This window comes from Carex rostrata, chromosome 5 (assembly GCF_964058835.1).
Source record: "Carex rostrata chromosome 5, lpCarRost1.2, whole genome shotgun sequence".
Taxonomy (NCBI): domain Eukaryota; kingdom Viridiplantae; phylum Streptophyta; class Magnoliopsida; order Poales; family Cyperaceae; genus Carex; species Carex rostrata.
In genome coordinates this window covers 14,844,091-14,865,413 of record NC_135922.1, presented here as the reverse complement: position 1 = coordinate 14,865,413, position 21,323 = coordinate 14,844,091, and the positions used below count along the sequence as shown (strand labels likewise).

Below are 21,323 nucleotides of genomic sequence, written 5' to 3'. Positions count from 1 at the left end.
TCCCAAAAATAAGGGGGAATCCACCTTTTCTCGGGTTTTAAACATGATTTCCAAATGGTGGTAATCTTGTAAGTTGTACTTGTCAAGCATATCTTCCCACCCTTCTTCAAAACCTTCCATCGCCAAGCTTAAATTAATGCAAGCTTGTAAGTCATCTTTGAATCCTTTTATCTGGTCATACAAAACCCCAATTTGTCTCTTGCTTTCCTCATAAGTCATAATATGCCATTAACAACACCTGTGTTTGTATTTGGAAAGATCTCAGCTATTGCTACTCTGATTAACGAGTCTTGGTCAATGATGATAGTTTTCTATTAAGATTACACTCGGTTCCAGCATAACTTGGGGATCAAGTCGAATCCTCTAGAAGATCTATATCTACTCAAAAGAAGGAAATAAGAAATTCAAGGATATCAATCATATCTAGTGAAATAGGCAATAGATAGTATTTGATTATTTGTCATTAATTCTAAAGATTGGTTTCTATGTTTAGCATGATATACAAAATATTTCTAAATTGATAAATAAGCATGTAAGAGCCGTGTAATTCATACAAGGAAAAAAAATCTGGAAGGGAAGGGAGATTCATCGGAGTATTGTGTTTTTGAGTTCTTAAGTTGTTCTATTAATTTTGACATGGTATCAGAGTGTGGTTGCCTGGTCGTATAGCTAAAGAAATTGTTGCCCTTCTTGTCTTTAACTTCAATTTTTCGTGCTATACTACTCTAACGAGCGATCAATATTTGGTAGAACAATGTCAGAATCCAAATCCCAAGAATCAACCACCATTGTTGCGCTAATTGAGCAAATGGCGAGAATGATGACTCAAATGGCAGCTATGCAAACTGCTACCATAAACAATCCTCAACCGACGACACAAATCATATCTCAACCTGTTGCCATGATCGAGGGTATAATTCATTCAAGTGTTATTGATGTAAAATTTGATAGTACAAAACTAAGGTGCACAAACTGTGGCAAAAACCGGCACACAAAAGAGAAATGTTTCGAAGGGATAGCCTACCCAGATTGGTGGAAAGGTGACAAGAAGAATAAGTATGAGGAGAAAGGAAAAGGTGTAGCAGCAACAACTGTGGTTGCAGGTAGTCGGGTAACCAGTAAGCAGCAACCTACACTTGTGTAAGGAGTAGCAGCTGGACCCGAACCAGAGCCAAGGTAGCAGCTAGGACCGAACCAATCTGTTCAGCAAGTAGCAGTCAGAACTAAGTCAAAAACAAAAGAAGATCTTTGTGAAGGTGAAAATGGTATTTTCAAAACTAGTATGGGTAAGTGTAATATCTCGAATTTGAGCAAAAACAGAAAAAATGAAGGTTGGGTCATTGACTCGGGTGCAACCGACCACATGACACATGAAAAAACTGAATTAGAAATCATATGCACTTCACATAAAACTGGAATCATTAATGCAAATGGGGAAGTTTATCCTGTAGAAGGTGCAGGAGAAATTGTATTACCAAATCAAATAAGGTTGAAAAATACACTTGTGGTTCATTCCCTTGCAACAAAATTGATATATGTTAGCCAACTTACAAATGATCAAAATTGTGTTGTACTTATGTTTCATGACCACTGTGTAATTCAAGATATTCTCACGAAAAGGATCATTGGCCATGGTACTAGACATGATTGGTTGTATTACTTGGATGAAGTCAAAACTAGTAGCAATTATATAGTAAGGGGAGATCATATATCTACTAAGAATAAAATTTGAATATGACATAAAAGAATAGGTCACCCGTCTTTTGGATACATGAAAAAGCTTTTACCCGATTCATTTTTGCATTTAGATCCTAAAGATTTTGTTTGTGAAACTTGTATCCAATCTAAGAGTCATAGAACAACTTATTATAGTAGTCAAAATAAATGTAAGAATCCTTTTGATTTGATACATACAGATGTATGGGAACCATCCTCTATAATTTTCAAATCTGGTTATAGATGGTATGTTTTTTTTATTGATGATTGCTCCAGAATGACTTGGCTCTATTTACTTAAAACAAAAGACGAGATTTCTAAAGTTATTCAAGATTTTCATAAATTGGTAAAGACTCAATTTGGGAAAGAAATAAAAACCATAACGAGCGATAATGGGACAAAATACTTGAATCAGAGGGTACAAAATTTTTTTTAGAGAAAATGAGATTATTCATGAGACAACATGTGTAGGAACACCTCAGCAAAATGACATTACCGAACAAAAAACAGACATCTCCTTGAAATGACTCTATCATTACTACTTGAAAATAAAGTACCTCCTATGTTTTGAGATAATGCCATTTCATTTGCTGTATACCTCTCAAATCGTACACCCACAAGTGCAAATAATTACAAAACTCCCATCCAAGTCCTATCATCTCGTATGACCATACCATCTGTCTTAAATTTGCCTCTAAAAATATTTCAGTGTGTTGCTTATATCCATATACAAAAACCATTTCGTACAAAGCTAGAACCTAGGGCTGAAAAATGTGTTTTTCTGAGAATGGAAGCAAATCAGAAATGTTATAAATGCTATAATCCAGGTACTAGATAATTCTCTACTACCATGGATGTTATTTTTTTAGAAAATGAGTCATCTTTTAACAAAATCCAAGATCCGATTCAGGAAGGCAGCAGTCATGATGAACCGGACTTTGATCTAACTTTTTTATCCGATCCAGTAGTAGCTGATTTAGGTCCAGGCCCAGCAGCTGATTCGGGTCCAGGCCCAGCAAATGATTCGGATTCAAGCCCAACAAATAATTCGGGTCCAACAGCAACTGATTCGGGTCCAACAGCAGCCGATTCGGGTCTAGCAGCAGTGGATTCAGGTATAGGCCCAGCAGTTGATTCGGGTCGAGCAGCAACTGATTCAGGTACAGATCTAGCAAATAACTCAGGTCCAGCAGCAATTGACTCAGGTTCGAAAAATGATGAAGGTTATGAGCAACAAAATCCAGCAGAAACCGATCAGTCGGGCTATTCACCAAATGAAAATAAGCCATGGATAGATCTTACTGAGGCAATACCACGAGAGGATAACAACGATGTATGTTCTTCTGAAATCCAGCCTAGATATCCTTCACGTGTTAATCGTGGCAAACCACCAAAAAGATACATCCCGGAAGATGGGACGAGTAAAGACAAGATCATTTGTAATACCAGAGATAAGGTCCTCTGATTTCATTATTTAGTTGCTGGTATTTTGTAAAAGATACATTCCGTCTTTTACCCCGATCCTGTATCGGTATCGGGATCGGGATCGGTCCTCTGATTTCATTATTTTGTAAAAGATTCTATTAGTTTCTAATAAAACTGGTGAGACCCACTTTTCAAAAAGAAAAGGAAAAAAAAGACGGAAGATGCTTGAAATGAAAATCAAATGAAACGAAAATTCATATTAATAAGTTCAGTTTGCATCCTCCTCATTAACGCATCGTTTGAGTTTATTTTCTGACCGTCTTAACAAAATTCATATTAATTAGTTTCCGTCTGTAATGCACTAGTTCTCTTTAAAATTTATGATAATATGTAATAAACAGATAGGATCTAAATTCAAACGGTGCTTTAATTTAATGAAGAGAATATAAATTGCTGTTGCGATAACCGAGGAAAGCAAAAGGATGGATGTCGACATGTATGTCTCCCCAAACTGAACTTACATTTACCTGCCTAGGACTAAAGGGAAGTATGCAAAAAAAAAAAAAAATTTGAAAAGTGTGAACATATTAAAAAAAAAAAGAAAAAAAAAAGAGAGAGAGTAAAAGATAAGCTTCGGAGCTAGGGTTCCAACCGGAATACAGCGTTGGATAGGCTTCGGAGCTAGGGTTCCAGCGCCGAGATGTAGCTCGATTGATTGGAAGTCGCCGCTGAGCTAGGGTTCCAACGACGTGCTAGTGTTCAGAGCTAGGGTTCTAGGGCCGAGCTACTAGTGTAATCTTCTTTGATTCACTTTTTGTTTTTATAATTTATTATTTAATGCAATTCTTATTCATTACTGGACTGAGTTTATGAACTTTTTGTATATGCCCTCAATTAAAGAATTTATTAATTGAGTTTACTAAAATAGTTCATCTCACATTTTTTCAATTTTTCAACAGGTGATTAAAACCATTCCTCATATGTCAGAGTATTCGAAAAGTAAGCCTTACCCTCTTGATCTGTCAGCATAGACTCAGAGATGGATATTACTTGCAGTATATTCCTATTGATATTACTTGCGCATTCAATATTTGTGATAATTTCCTTATTGTAGACATAGGCAAGAATTAATGGTGTCAACTGGTTGGGTCACACATCATCTTTAGATCAAATAGTAACAATTTATTTTCATTCTTATACTGGTTTGATGTGTGACATGAATCGGCCTGGAAGTGAAACTGGTTAATTTGTATCCCACTCTTCGAAATATGTTGGTTTCTCATTTTATCTAGTTATTAATGTGTGAGCATAGTAGGAATAATCGGCCGATACGGATCGGTATCGTCCGACCCTGAGCCGATCCTCACGTAGCAAATCATAAAGAAAAAAAAAATCCGATCCTGAGCCGATCCCGATCCGATACCTTGATCCCGTATCGGTATCGGCCAGGACCGATCCCGATCCCGATACCGATAATTTCTACTATGTGTGTGAGGCCACCTATGAGCCATTCAAATGGTATGGCACTGTTACTTGAAGGTTTCCAGCATAGGTAAGCACAGACTACGACATACTATTACTTCAATATGAGTGTTCTAGGAAATGTGGAGGTTTTATTGACCTCACCTTGCAGGTATGTCACTGATCCTGCACCGTGGTAATTTTTTCCTACATATATGAAAAAATAATTTTGGTTGACAAGTACACAGTTGGTTATTTTGAGAGAATCTGATGCACTCACCGAGTAAAAAAATTCAAAGACTAATTAGGTGCAAATACAATTTTGGGTGCTAATAAGGTAGGTATTCGAGGGTTCAATTCTTCCTTGATGTAAATCTCTACTTTCTTGCTCATCCATACTTTTTTATTTGCTTGCAAGTCGGTTTTTTTACTTTTTGGCAATGAATGACATGGTCGCCTTGCTCTCTGTATAATTCGGAGGCAATTTTTCTGCCAAGTTCTGAGGCTTTGTGTTGAAATTGATAGTGTTGTGTACAGTTGACATAGGAGAATTACTGCAAACTTCTATGGTAATCAATCTTTCAGCATGACCTGTAAAACAAAAAGAAAGCAAAATTAGGAATCCTTCTGTCCTACTTGTTAAGTCTTTTAATTACATTATCTTCTCTATTAAAAACTTATTATTTTTAGAAAATACTTTTTAATAATTTAATTATTTAGGACGTGCTGCGAAAGCGAGGCAGCAAAGCGACCGGCCCCACACCGCAATCCACGTCTCTAGCCTTTGCCTCCATGGTCCTAGGATTTTGGTCTTCTCCAAAGTTTTTTTCTCTAACTCTCTCTCCCAATTTTCTGATCTTTGAGTCGCTCAACACTCAACCCGTTAGGGTTTTCTTTTTCTTGTGTGCCTCGGTCGCTTGTGCTCCTTAACTTTAAATTTACTTGTGTGTTCTCAATTTTCTTTGTTGAGCTTTGGCGGAGTCGATATTCAGTCTAATTGGGAAGGGGAATGAGGGAATGAGGGCCTTTGCTAATACTTAGGAGACTGAAAGTGATTTTGATTTTGAATTGATTTGTGTGGGAGTTGGATCAGTCACAAAGGTGAGATAATATTAGCATAAAAATAGATTCATCATTGCTTTGGATACAGTACTGATATGCATGACCTAACAGAACAATCTAGGTATCAAGTATTGATATTAGGTGATATTCTTTGGATACAGTACTGATATTAGCATAAGTATTGCAATGGAGCTGGCAAAGGAAGAAAGTTGACGGCTTTTCAAATTAGATTGATGGCATAAAAGTACTGATACGGCAATAAATATTACAATGGATACAGTACTGATACCGCAAAAAAAGTTGAGGGCTTTTCAAATTAGATTGACTGCTTTTTCTTGACTTGGTTGACATCCTCATGGGTTGTATGATTAGTGGCTGATTTAGGTTTGAGCCCTCAAACCAGTTGTTGTAATTGTATGATCTAGTATTCTCTTAAGATGGATTTTTTATTTGCAATAGAAGTAGTGACTACAGTGCCAACATTGAACTAATGCATTGATTTCATTTGTTTTAACAGTGACTAATTCACTATTGGTGAATTTTTGTTTTAGGATAAAGGTATTGGGATTAGCACGGATTAGCATAAGAACAAAAAATGTTCTTAGCGGGTTTTGGAAATACTCAGGTGGGATCCACCTACATTGCCGTTGGAAAAAATCAAGTTGGCCCCACCTTAATCATCCTTGGAAATACTCAGTGGGTCTCAGGTTTGACGCCCTTGGAAATAATCAAGTGGGCCACCACACGATGCTCTTGGAAATAATCCAGACATGGGCCGGGTGTCAAACTATTTTCATGCGTCCTTTTTTCCAAGAGCCTTCGGTTGGAAAAAACTAGATAAAACTATTTCCAACGGATGCCATTGAAAATGACAATTTTTGGGCTTATTCCAACGGAATCCTGTTGGAAGAAGTCCTTTTTCTGTCCTTGGTAAAAACGAGAATTCTAGTAGTGTCATATATATCTATCAAAATCTTTAGTTTCAAAGTTGTCGTTTTGTTGCGTAACAAATGAATTAAGATGATTTTCTTTAATAATAATAGATCATCTGAATATTATTACTTGTGCAATAAAAATTCGAGAGTACAGAAAAACTTATATTTTATCAAATAAACACAATACGGATAATATATATTCGCAATAGTAGATATTAAAATACTTCTATCCGAACGGTATTATACCAATAAACACCTCTAGTTTCAAAGTCGTCCTCTCATCGTGCAACAAATGAATTATGATGATCTTTCAAAAATAATAATAGAATATTATTACTTGTATAACGTCAATAAATAAGAATACGGGAGTACGGAAAAATATTTTTTATCAAATAAAAAAATATGAATAATATCTATTTTCAACGGATATATATAAATATACTTCTATCCGAACTGTATTATATATGTAAACATCTCTAGTTTCAAAAGTCGTCGTCGATCTCGTGATGCATCAAACAAATTAAGATATTTTTCAAAAATAATAATAAATTAATGTGTCAAATGAAGTCGACATTCTATTGGTAGAAAAAATTATCACAATTATCTTTTATAATTACACGCAGACAATATAGTAAATTTATTAAACACAGGATTCAAGACATTAATGATTCTGTGACTGTTTTTTTTTTTTTTTAATGTACTAGGCTAGTTGATCATTTGTAATACCAAAGCTAAAGGTCCTCTGATTTCATTACTTAGTTGCTGGTACTTGCTTAAGTACCGAATTCTGTTAAAAAAAATATATTACTTTCTAATAAAACTGGTGAGACTCACTTTTCAAAAAAGAAAAAGAAAAAAAGACGGAAGATGCTTGGAATGTGTACTGTATATTGTCGTGAGAGTTTGCATTCTCCTCATTAATGCATCGTTTGAGTTTGCATTCTCCTCATTCATATTAATTAGTTTCCGTCTGTAATGCACTAGTTCTCTTTAAAATTTATGATAATACGTAATAAACAGATAGGATCTAAATTAAAACGGTGCTTGAATGCAGAGAATATAAATTGCTTTTGCGGTTACCGAGGAAAGCAAATGGATGGATGTCGAAATGTATGTCTCCCCAAACTGAACTTACATTTACCTGCCTAGGACTAATGGGAGGTATGCAAAAAAAATTTCTGAAAAGTGTGAACATATTTAAAAAAAAAAAAAAAAGAGGAAAAGATAAGCTAGATAAGTACTACTGTACTAGTAGTACTTGTGTTAAGTTGTACTAGTAATACTTGTACTTGAAAAACTGTCATCTGCTTAGTAGTACTTGTAAGTTGTATATTGTGTTTCCTAAAAAACTAAAAGTTGTATATATTGTTGAGCAAGATAAGGTATTCAAATGAGATACCATGCATGTGTTAATTAATGTATCGCCTGCAGTGGATGGAAGTCGTCATGCATTTCTCCGCAAACTCAATTGACATGCTTGTCGCATACTGCGCCCAACTCCGCTGCTCTTCAAATAGGAGAGCAGGACCCTATCATTCTAAATCCGACCGTTCATTTGTGTTGCAATTCGTGCATGAAAAAAATTTAACGATTACATTTTGAATAACAGAGTCCTGCTCTTCCATTTAGAGAGCAGCGGAGTGGCATCCGTCACATACTCAGATGATAAAGTCTAAGAGCCGCATGAGGTACGGTTACAACTTTGTAGGTTGAAAATAAAACAGAGCTAATTATTAAAAAAAAAAAAAAAAGTTGCTTCGAATGATTACTTTAGATTTAGTAGTACTTGTATATTGTTAAGCAAGAATGCAAGATAAGCTAGAATAGTCTGCATTAACTCAAAAAAGAATCTGATGTGCTAGTCAAATGAGGAATTCGGATCCTCTTTATTAACTAAAAAAAATAAAAAAATTTGAGTTAATGTATCTGAACTGTTTAATTCATTTTAAGATTTTTATGGATTAGATCTACACTAATATAAAATAAAAACTCTTGAATTTATCTGCTTATGAAGGGAAAACAATTATTTTTGTGTTAACAATTTTGTAGTAATGATGTGATAATTAAACTTAGTGAATTAAGTGAATTTTTTTATAATGACAAGCTGAATTTTAATAAATGAATATTTTTCTTTTAATTAGTTAAATTAAATTAGCAATAGTTTTTAGTTTAATTGTTTGTGAATCTTGTAATGAATGTCAAAATACGACTTATTCAACCATGATATGTTGTTAAACGTGTTGTGTTTATCTCCGGTACTATGCAACATGGCACGTTTAGAAATTTTAATGTGTTAGCCCGTCACGTGTTTCAAATATGGCGTGTCATGTTATGAACATGTGGAAACACGACACACATGACACGTGTTCCAACACAAGTGACATGTACCATGTTTCAAACGTATCGTATCGTGTTGTGTTCTAGACAAACTGAAAATGGCACCCATTCGAAACATAACACAACACGGGTGTTGTGTTTCGGACATACTAAAACAAGTCACACGTTGGACATGATTTAGTATGTCATATTTTAACGTGTTGCATGTGCAACATTTACTAGTAATTAAAATTAAAAATATTAGTAATTTCATTTAACGAACTAAAAACTAAATATTCATTTGCTAAAAAAACCACTTAATTCACTCAATTTAATTATAAAATCATTACTACAAAACTATTAACAGAATGGCTGTTCTCTTCTTTTTTAAAAAAAATTTTCTACTGATTTTTTTTTAATTATTTATTTTTATGATTTTCTATCAATAAAAAATTCGACAAAATATGAGATATCTCACAGAATGCGAATTCTGCAATGGATGGATGCCGTTATGCGCGCATGTCTCCGCAAACTCAATTTGACATGTGTGTCACACGACAAAGTCTAAGGACCGCATGAGGTATGGATAAAACTTGAAAATTGTGGAATATATTTTCTTAAGATCACTTCGTTTAGTATTTTTCAAGAAAATGATAGATAATGATGTGCAAAAGGAGAGATATTATTTACATTTTCAATATTGATTGATAAGAACTCACTTTCCATTGCTTTCTTTTTTCTGCCATATATTGCCTCAATTTTTTTCCCCATCTTTTTTAACATTTTTCAATTTTTCAATTCTTTTTTTTTTTAATAAAATTTGGATGTCAAGATTTAACTATGTAGTATCCACAAAGAAATCTTCCATTTAGATTTTGAACTTACAATCTCTCATGCATAGATCTTTGTATTTGCAACTAGACCAAAGATTGGTTCTCAATTTCTTAATTTTTTTAAGATTATTTCAACTTTGTTTATTGTAAAATATTAAAGTTCTTAGGTGGAATTTTTTATGTGGACTTCTTAAAATTCTCAAAATTACGTATTTCCTCCTCTAAAATTAATTATTAATATCATGTTTACTCTTTCAAATTTCAAAAACACACAAATTTACCCAACTTCTCTTATAAAAATTATTTATTATTTATAAAATGTTCATTTTATGATTTGTTAAAAGATTAAAAATTAAATAATACATTTAAAGGAAATATTTGATCTTCTAATTAATTAAAGTAATTAATTTTCTTACTTATGACGTACATACAAACAAGCATGTCTAAAGCATTTGGTAGAGAGATAACTGTGAGGGTTGCTAAAAATTTTGACCATTGGAGAGTGCTCCAATACTAGGAACTACTAGTGTTCGTTGTAAGAATCAGTCTTTGGCCTAGTGGCAAAAGCACATGGTCTCTATGTGGGAGGTTATGGATTTGAAACCCAGATGAGCTTGCATTGCCACCAGCATTGGACCGGGTTCATCCGGTGTTTCATGTGTCACAATTACGCCGATACGTACGAGATCCATCTCATTGCATTGATCACTCCGACTTGCATGTCCAAGATGACTTGTCCTATCAAGAAGAGCCAATGCAGATATTGGACCGAAAAGAACAGCAACTTCGGAGCAAGGCGGTCAAACTTGTTCTGGTCAAATGGGGACGCCATTCGACTAAGGAAGCGACGTGGGAACATGAGAAAAGCATACGTGAGAAGTATCCGGAACTATTCAACGACTCAGGTACGCAATTTAGTTCAGAGGACTGAACTTTATTCTAAGGGGGGAGAAATGTTACGTTACGAAATTTTTACAATTAAATTCAAATGAATTAAAAGCAAGAATCAAGTTAATTGTGCTAACAAAATGGAAGTTAAAACCTTAATTTAGATTCCTCTAATTAAGTAAGTTAAGTGTGAATCGAAACCGCGTCGAAATTTCGAGAATTTGAGACTTTACAGGCTCACTGCGTCCGCACTGGTGGTGACTGCGGGTGACTGACCCGCACTGACTTCTGTTTTTCTTAAATTGCCTTTAAAATTTCTGTGAGTGCGGGTGGGTGCGGCCGCACTCATGAAGTTTCTGTGTTGAACTGAAATTGGCTAAGTACTGAGTGCGGGTGAGGCCACCCGCACTGCGGGTCAGTGCGTTCGCATTACGCTCGGACTTTTTTCTGAAATTCTGTCAAAAATCTACTAAGTTCTGAGTGCGGGTGAAGTGACCCGCACTGTGGGTGAAGCCACCCGCACTGCGGGTGATTTCTGTGTTAAAATTCATTCTGAAAACTGACTAAGTGCTGACTGCGGGTGATTTCTGTGTTAAAATTCATTATGAAAATTGATTAAGTGCTGACTGCGGGTGATTTCTGTGTTAAAATTCATTCTGAAAACTGACTACCCTCACTGCGGGTGATTTCTGTGTTAAAATTTATTTCTGAAAACTGGCTAAGTGCTGAGTGCGGGTGAAGTGACCCGCACTGCGGGTGGAGGACCCGCACCGACACCGATGTTTGCACTGGAAAGTGCTGGAAGGACCTACAAACTGCTGAGTGCGTCCACACTCAGGTCCAGTGCGGGTGAGTGATCCGCACTGGATGAATCTGAGGACTTATTTGCATAATTCCTTTGCTCTCTCTCTCTCCCACTTCATTCCTTTCACATATTTGAGTAAGATTTTGCCTAGAGAGAAGAAAAAGAGCGAGAGAGTTTCCCGTCTATCTCAAACCCCCAATTGTTACGAGAAATTGAAACTGGAACCGAGTAAGCGCCCGTGAATCTCTCCCAACTCCCTGATTCGGTATTCTTTTCTCTCATTTTCTTTTTCTAAACCTCGATTTTTCTCGATTTCTCAGATTTTCGTTTTAAACTCGAGATTTGTGTTCGAATTGCTCGAGGACTAGTTCCTCTACACTCCTTGCTTGTTTACTTGCCAATCTTTTCCCGATTTCCTTCCGATTTGTGAATTCTGATTTCTAGGGTTTCGTGCCAAAACTGAAAGTTGGCATAATCGTGATTTGATTTGTTTAACCCAACCAATTAGACTTGTAATCGGTAGGGTTGCTTCCTGATCGTGAATTTTTAGAACGTTTAACGGTTAATTTGAGGTTTTGACCAAATTAGGGTTTAACCAATCGGTAAATTGAATTGATCCGAGAACCAAAGTAGTGAAACGGTGATTGATTGTTACCAAAGTGAAATGGTATATGGCTAGAGGGCCTAGATGCAATTGTGCACCGTTATATGAGATTTTTAATAAGAAAGAAGGAACCGAAAAGAATTGATTTAGGACTATACAAACCCTAAGTAAACGTATAGACCACTGAACCCGAATTAAACCAAGTAAACGTATAATATAGGTGTAGGCTCGGTCGAGCAAGATATCGCGAGGCAATTCGAGACGCCCGATCCGTAACTAAGCGGTACGCTCGTCTTAAACAGGTGCGGGATTCTTGGACTTGTTTGATACTTTATTTTCAGGAATTAAACTGTTTATTCGTTTGTCATGTTGAATGATTAATTGTTGCATATTTTGGAATTCATGCTGTAGATTGATTCTTGCATAACTGAGAATGATTTGGATTGTTCGGTTAAGGTTAATTGGCATGTTGGTATGGTTATTATTTGATTAGTTCTATTAATTGTTCTTGATGTGAATGAATCTGCCAGGCCGACCTGTTTAGGTGGCTGGATAAGGTAACGGTGACCTATCCGTTGACCTGTGTTTACGAATTTGCCAGGCCGACCTGTTTAGGTGGCTGGATAAGGTGACGCTGCTGACTTATGCGTTGACCTGTTCGAATTTGCCAGACCGACCTGTTTAGGTGGCTGGATAAGGTGACGCTGCTGATTTATGCGTTGACCTGTTATGAATTTGCCAGACCGACCTGTTTAGGTGGCTGGATAAGGTGACGGTGACCTATCCGTTGACCTGTTTAATGAATTTTGCAAGGCTGATAGTTGTTTGTGATTCTATTTGAATGAAATTGCAAGGTTGAGCGGTATGGCTGACTTTGATTCCGTGTGTTTGCATTTGTGTCAAGTTGACCTGTATAGGTGACTTGTAACCAGACCTTAGGATATGGTTAAGCCAAACAGCTACAGATGGGTGTCAGATAAAGGGTCTAGCTTGGTTGGCCATCTGTAGGCGCCTGTAACCCTACAGATGTGGGTTTGATAACGGTCCAGCTCGAAAGAACATCTGTAGTTGCTACAAGCCCTAATGAATTAAGTTAAGCCAAATATATGTTGTGTTTTGAAATTCATCTTGGAAGTTCCGTGAACTGTGTTTCAGGTTGATTAATTGTTGTCGAGCATTGGCATTTTGTTATTTATTATTATATATATCTGTTTGCTTTGTTATTGTTTGGGTTTCATTTTTGAATATGAAGTTTGATTGCAAGTCCAATAATTCAAACTGTGGCAAATTCGCACTGAGAATTTATTCTCACCCCCACCCTCCCGGTTATTTTTACAGGTACGGGTGCGACTGATTCTGGAGAGGCATGCGAGTAGTAGGCCATAGTAGCTTACCATCTCATGACCTTAGTACATTTTGTTGTATAGTCTTAGGGTAGGCCTCGTGGTTGGTATCCGGATGAGATACTTTTTGTTGTATTATATTCTGACCAGACTGTGTACTCTGATTGGTGTATATATAAACTTGGTTTATATTATTTCATTTTGAATTGTTAAGTATAAATTGAATAGCCTTGTAAGCATACACGGCGTTGTATGCTTACGGCGGGAGACTGTCGCATCCCGTGACCGCGGGGTGTGACAAAAGCTGCATAAATTTTGGATGCAGAAGAACTTTCCTGGTCATTACCTGTAGTGCTCTTTATACTGAAATTATCAGGAAAAATTTGGAACTGTTTTAGGTACTATTCTTCAAAAGATTCTTCTTTTTCTCTGAGTTTAGTTTCCATTTTCTTTTCTATTTTTTCTGTACGTCATGGGAAACATCTTAATTTTATTCTTGTGGTAAAAAATATAGGGGAGCAGAATTAGTCCGAATGGCTAATCATAACTTGTTCAAATAGCTACTTCACCGTGTGATACTATTTTCATTGCTGGATCATCAAATTATATTAAAACTGTTCAAATTAAAAATAGAAATACATTAAATACATATAGCTACTGGATACAGTACCTAAGCAAACAGAACTCCATTAATTCTTTCCAAAAACATTTTACAACTTTTCATAATAATTTTCTCCCTCAGCTTTGTTGTCTTTTTTTTATCCAAATTCAAAAGAACATTGAAATCATTATTAGTGTTTTATATATCTGTTTCAAAGGAGATATAAAATTTGTACTCCCGAGAAAAAAAAAACACACCCTTCAAGCTGTCACCCCCCTGATCCTGATGGTGCAACAATTCTACAGCCTTATATTTATCATTCAATATATGTAACACAATGCACAGATTTTTTGTATGCAGTGCCAATATCATCTATTATTTTTACCACATTCCAATTTAATTTATAAGAGTTTTCTAATCATTTATAGTGGATGATCCTAGAGAAATATTATCTGCATCCTGTCAGATAACATAACCAAAATCCATATCTTTAGTTGGCTCTGTTGTCAATTATAATTCTAAAAGCATTTCTCTGTCTTCGTATAATAAACCTGCAAATCCTACATGAGAAAACGGGTGAGAAATAATAAATTATTCCTCAGTGCTAATTGCCTCTCATATTATTGGATTCGAAGGAAATCCGTATTCATAATGAAATCTGCACACGAGAAACTAACAGTTCATTTCATAATGATGAATACAAATGCTCAATAATAGTATCCAATTGAACAACAAAAATTACATAAATAAATCAAAACTCCAAAAATCTTATAAGAATAAATAGTTTGGGTCAAAATCTTTTGAACCATAAAGTCTGATAATGTTTGGAACCTAATCTTTACAACTACTAAATATACTAACGTTTGGTTTCTTAACTTTACAATTACTAGTCTGTTAACAGTAACAGATATTATAACATGTGTCTATCGTGTCAGGTATTATACTATTCTAACTATCCTGATAATTTGTTAACAGAGCTAATACAAAATCAATATTACAAAATCAATGATAAGATAGTTACCATAGTTAATTAGTCCTACAGTCATAATAAACATTTATTCAATATCTTCTATCCAACCGGTACTGGGCTAAGGGTCATGGAGTAAAATCTAGTAGCTAGCTAGACTTTACGATATATTAATTATTTTCCTCCACTATATGGAAGTTAAGGATTACTGTATTCCATATTCAATCAATTAATTCACTATGATCTCAAATCTCAATCAATCAATCGATAAACAATATCAATATGACGATCAACATACTTACATGTAATTCAGATTCAATTTTATTGGGCTATGCATATGATGCAACAGTTCAATCAATGCAGTCAATTAAATATTTAAAATGCATAGCAAGTTACGATTTAATTCCTAGTTATGAACCTCAGACTAATTCAATAACCCTGCACCTGATATCATAGGGCAACATATGAGGTCGCTAATAGTCTGTTCTTCCTTATCATTCTGTCTCATCAGTCTTTCTCATAATTATAGCCAATGGCTGCATAACACGGCTGAGGAAGACAGAACATAGTCAACCATCGATTCAATCGCATCAGCCAGCGAGAGAGAAACTCTTATGTTTTCTTTCTTTTTACTTTTCTTTTCCTTTCTCTTCTTTTTCCCGTTTATTTGGTTCTCTGTTTTTTTCTTCTTTCTTTTACGGGAGAAGGAAAGAGAAGAAGCCTTTTAAATTAAGTTAATTTAACTAGGTGTTTCCCAACCACATGTCGCGTGGCTTTGGCCATTTGGTCATTTTTCTTTTCATTTCTATTTATTTAAAGTTTGCATTTATATATATATATACATATTTAACCTTCAATTCTTCTATTTTCCGTAATTAAAATAGTCCAAATTAATTAAAGAAGACCAATAATATTACAAAGCTTTAGTTCTATATTTTTGTATCTCATTGAGTTCTACTTCTAGCGTTCAATATTTACTTCTAAATATTTTACCATTTCAAATAATAATATATCTTTATTAGTCAAACATAATTCTAAATGATTGAATTGATATTAATTCAGTTTAATGTAGCTTAATTATCTTGTTAATATTAACCAAAAATATACTTGTTCTTTAAATGTAACATTTTTGTCTGAAAAAAACATACATTCAGATAGTTCGTATATTATTTTTAATCATTAAATCATGTATGTAGTTTGCATAATGTTACACAAGCAGAAAGATCAAGTATAGAATTATTGCTCAAAATATAATTAGCTTTTAATTTTTTTTTTCTAAATCATGTTAAATAAAGAAACTATTAAAATTCTTTGTTGAATAAAATTGGAGTGCGTAGTTTTGAAGATCCGTTGAAACTTTTTGTGATATTCAAAGTTTTCTTCATTTCTTCAAAACGGGTATACACATTTGTGAACTTTATCTCTTTCTCATGACGACATGCACCTACAAGTGGGAAGATAGTAGTATAGCACTGCAATATTTCTATTTTATATTTTCTTGTGTTTGGTTTACATAGTAAATAAAGACATAATCCCCTCCCAAAATATTTAAAACAGTTCATCAGATGGATAAAAAATATTTTGGACGGTGATATAGTCCAAATGGCTTCGGACATAATCCCCTCCCAAAATATAGTATATTTAAACATGGAGATAGAATTGGTAACATTATTGAGTTGACCTTTACCGTGGCTTTAGTATTTTATTGTCTTGGATTTATCTGATATATATCTTCAAGAAGGTACATTTTCTTTAAGCGACGAGGGATCTCTCAACAAGTATAATAGAAGCGAAATTAGTGTAAAATTGTTGACACTAAGTATGAATCGTATTACAGAGCTTACAAGAAAGCTAAGTGACAAAGAATCCAATATGTAAGAAGTCACTTGGATCATTCTGATCATTTAGGGGTATCAATGGGTACGATACGGGTATATGGAACCATTTTCACACCCATACACACTAATAATTAACCTTATCATACCCTACGCATATCCGTTAAGAATTTGTCTTATCCTGCCCTACTCATACCCATTAAAATTACCGGGTAACGAACGGTAGTGGGTGAATAACAAATAATACAAATATAATAATTTTATTAATTTTTCAAATAAACCATCAAAACTTATCCTGTCATACATATGCAATCACAATTACTAATATAAAATTAAAATTAAAATATAAATATACAGTTAATTCTAAGTAATAGTTTTTTATTAAGCAAAAAAAAAATCAAAATCACAAATATATATTCTAACAAATTCAATTCCTTAACTAAATAATAAAACATTCAAATAAAAAAACAAAATATTTAGCATAATATTCTTCTTATGATATAATTTATTTTAGGGTAAATTTCGTGGGAGGTCGCTGAACTTTAGTCTTTGTTACTAATTGGTCACTCAAGTTTGTTTTGTATCTTGATAGCCATTTAACTTTCAATTTGTTTCAATTAAGTCACTGTGTAATTATTTTTGTTTAAAATAATAATAAAATATGACATGGCAGTCTATTCAGCATATTTAATAAATTATGCAACTTATTTTGGGACATGAAGTATTTCTCACCCTCTGATCTCTATCCCAGCACATTTCTACTTTTTTTTTTTTTTACCCAGTCATCCATTGATGTCGTTCTTCACTGAAACAAGTTTTCACCACAAGGGATCTGAGTTCCACCATATTCCCAAACTTCACACATCGTGCCTGCTCTAAAGCAACAGATCAAGCAATCAGAGTTTCTCTTATTTTCTCGTTGTGAAAGCTAGACGCTTGTTAGGGTTTGGCTTAAACGAAATTTCAAATGAAATAAAGAAGTGGTTGTTTACTTAAAAAATGAAGGTAATTAGCTAGAACATAGTGTTTTAATTGATATAAATGTTATACCCTTATTTCTTATACTCTGATCGGGTAGAAGATGGCAAGCGTTCAATAGAATAAGAGAGCAGCCTTTTGAATTAAATTGATTTAATAGAAGATTTTTGAATTAGCTAGAATTTGTTATGTACTTGTGTATGGAATATAATGGAGAGACACATTGGCAATGGATGGCCGAGAAAACAAAGATAAACAAGTGCAGAGTATAGACGTGCTGGAAGAGAGGAAAAAGAAAGAGAGAAAGTGGGTGAGAAATACTTTATGGCCCCAAATAAGTTGCATAATTTATTAAATATGCTGAATAAGACTGTTATGTCATATTTTATCATTATTTTAAACAAAAATGGTTACACAATGATTTGATTGAAACAAATTGAAAGTTGAATGCCTACCAAGATACAAAACAAACTTGAGTGACCAATTAGTAACAAAGACTAAAGTCCAGTGACCTCCGACAAAATTTACCCTTTATTTTATATAATTACCCGTTACCCAACGGGTACGAAATAACCTTTATCCGTACCCATATTCGTTCATCTAATGAAAAAAAAGTTCTTACCCATACCCATACCCAATAAGTTAATGAAAAAAAAAAATATTACCCATACCCGTCTTATCGAATACGATACGGATAGGATAAATGGGTAAATGGGTGTCATTAACACCCCTATGATCATTACTCTTTTTATCTTTTTGAGAAGTTCAAATATAGAAACAAACAAAAAGGAAAACATTACAGCAAGAAAAAGTAAATAAATTATTTGTATTTGTTTATTCCTCCCTCATTGGTGTCAACTCTCCATCATTTTGTTACTGGCTATTGACATATATATACTGTCATCAATGTTAATGTTGACTCCGTTATAAGCAAGAGGAGCATACATCCATAGATCGTCTGAACTCAGAAGCTGCATTAACCAAAAGTTCAAAAAAAATTAATACAAAAAAGGTAAGTACCAAAACTAACATATATTTATATAAGAGATATATAGTCTTTTTGAACAAAGCTAGCATGTGTTGTGCTCACCAAGAGATTTGGTGATGAGTACAACATTGAAAATCTATTGGATTGGATTCAAACAATTCAAAACCAATCTACTTCACAAGTGAATCATGTACATACAAAATTTTAAAATTTTCGATTTCATTTTATACGAAGTAAAAATATTATGGAAAATAAATGCATAAAATAACTTATAAAATAACTTGTACGAAGTTAACTTTTTTACCAGTTGACTAAATTTGTTCTAACTTAATTTGAAATATTTAAAATTTTGTATTTACATGCATTACTTGTGAGGTTGATCGGATTCAACGGTTTGGATTTATCACTTGATCAAGTCAATTTAATAGGTTTTTGGAGTTATGCTCACCAAACTCTCTTAATGAACAAAACACACACGAACTTTGCTCAGCTTTTTATTGTTATATATTTTTGTATTATTTTCTGTTTGACACTAATTATATATCGGATACCTTAATTTGCATTTGTAAGAAATTCACATATAGAATTGCCTCTTCCAACATTGTGCTGATGTCAACCTGTCAATCAAATTCAATCCATTAAAAGCAGTTTCTTCAAAAAGGAAGAGTAAAAAAGCATAAATAATTTAATCAAACCTACCTTTGTTCCATTCGGTACAAGATTTTGTAGAATTCTCAGACGCTGATTGATCTTCGCTCTCCGCTTCTGCTTAATGAGGGAACACCAATTAGGAATGGCCAATAAACACTATACGGATATTATAACAGTACTAGGATTTGATAATTAAGTTATTATATAATGATCATAACATACCCTTGCATATAGGCTTTGGGAGGCTGTTGGGCATCCCCTGTTGGCCTTTGATTTGTTATTTGAATTATTTTTTGAATTACAATTTGCATTTGATTCCCCGTTCAATTCATCCTCAAAGCTGCATGAACTTGACTCTACATTGCTACTCCCTTCTTTGCTAGTTTTAGCCCTTCTCGGTGCCTGGAATTTTGAAACACTAAATCAAAATTAACCTGATTCATATTGTTGAGTATATGCATCAATCCATGGTTGAAACAGTATTGAATGTAAGAAAGACACAAACCCGAACAGACGGCCTGGATTTCTTTCTTGGCACATTGTTTGATATACTTTCAGTGACATCATTGGTTTCTTTCTCATTGCAATTGATTTCAAGCTTCCTTTTCTCCTTCAGCTGCAGTACATTATCGGTGTCCACCACCCCATCGGTGAAAACTTGACTCTCACATTGTTGGTTGACATCGACATCAAGATATGAGTATGACATGGCATGTGGGTCTTCTGCCATGCATTCCATGCCTTGTTGGTGGCTCTTGTAACCAAGAGAAGGGAGGAAGGAGCAATTGATAGGATTTGACTCGTAGAAATTACATGGATAAGCATTGTAAAACTCCAGGTTGGGAAAAGAGTTATATGTAGAATCCTCATGGAGAGGTAAGAATTTGGGTTGCATTGAAATGGATTGATTGAAGTATTGCGAATTAAGCCATTGTAGCATTATTTCTGGCTCATCAGCGCAAATATTTTGTTCATATGCTACTGCACAGTGATCCATTTCTTCAAACCTTTTTTGGGACTTTTTTATTTGGGAGAATGGTAGAATTAGATCAATGCATGTTATGTCTCTTTGGGGTGTTGATATTTATACTCTGCTGCTCAAGATAAGTCTGAGCGGTCTTATTTGATTAAATATTACAAAAAAAAAATTATTCAATGTAAAAAATGTATTCAATTTCTTAGTATTTTTTTTTATTTAATGTAAACAAATTATTCCTTTCTTAGTATTTAGTTCCTCTGCTTCGGGCTTTCCAGAGGAGGGAAAAATAATTTTCAGAGAGAGACAAGATTAGTATGGGCTTGTAATTTTCTATATAATTTCAAAATTCAAGGGGGACAGTTGCCTCCTTCTAGGTCTAATTGGATTCATTCCCGGCTGAACCTGTGGGCATATCCGAGAATTTTGCCCTGTTTTCTTGTGACAATTTGTGCCCTCATTCATTAGGTTGTTTTTAAATATCCGAGTCTTCATTTTTTTTCTCAATTGGATGTTTTCAAGGCTTTGAGGTTTTCTCTTCCCCTTCACATTGTGATTGAAGTGGATCTCGATAGCTCATCTCTTTATTAGGTTCACCACTTTCGATAACATGCTATGCAACATTTTCATCTAGTACGTCATACAATGTTTCAAACTTTATACTAGCAATAACATACAAATCTAAGGACCTTCAGAAATCATTAACAATCTTCATGGCCTTCACACAAAGATGTCCATATCTATCAAAATGAAACCATTTTTAACTTGTGACAGCAAGCACAAACAAATTGATGAAATATATATTTCACATAAGAATTTTACTCAAAAAAAAATAAAAAACGCGCGCATAAGCATAATGTTGACTTTGAGAGGAAAATAGTGGCCATTTTTATTAATATCCCTAAAACAAATGTAAATTTTAAAAATGCCCCTGTTCCC

The 21,323-nt window shown here is 34.3% G+C and overlaps 1 protein-coding gene across 1 annotated transcript; it reads right to left on the bottom strand.

Annotated features, from left to right (window-relative positions):
* Window positions 1-5,029: 5,029 nt before the first annotated feature.
* LOC144553913 (uncharacterized) lies at window positions 5,030-20,405 on the bottom strand. The gene is made up of 6 exons (XM_078302093.1): window positions 19,914-20,405; window positions 19,631-19,810; window positions 19,457-19,522; window positions 19,309-19,374; window positions 18,668-18,740; window positions 5,030-5,193 (listed from the first exon to the last, which is right to left on the bottom strand). Exons 1-6 carry the CDS (start codon window positions 20,403-20,405, stop codon window positions 5,030-5,032), a joined length of 1,041 nt encoding a protein of 346 aa, XP_078158219.1.
* Between the last annotated feature and the right edge of the window lie 918 nt (window positions 20,406-21,323).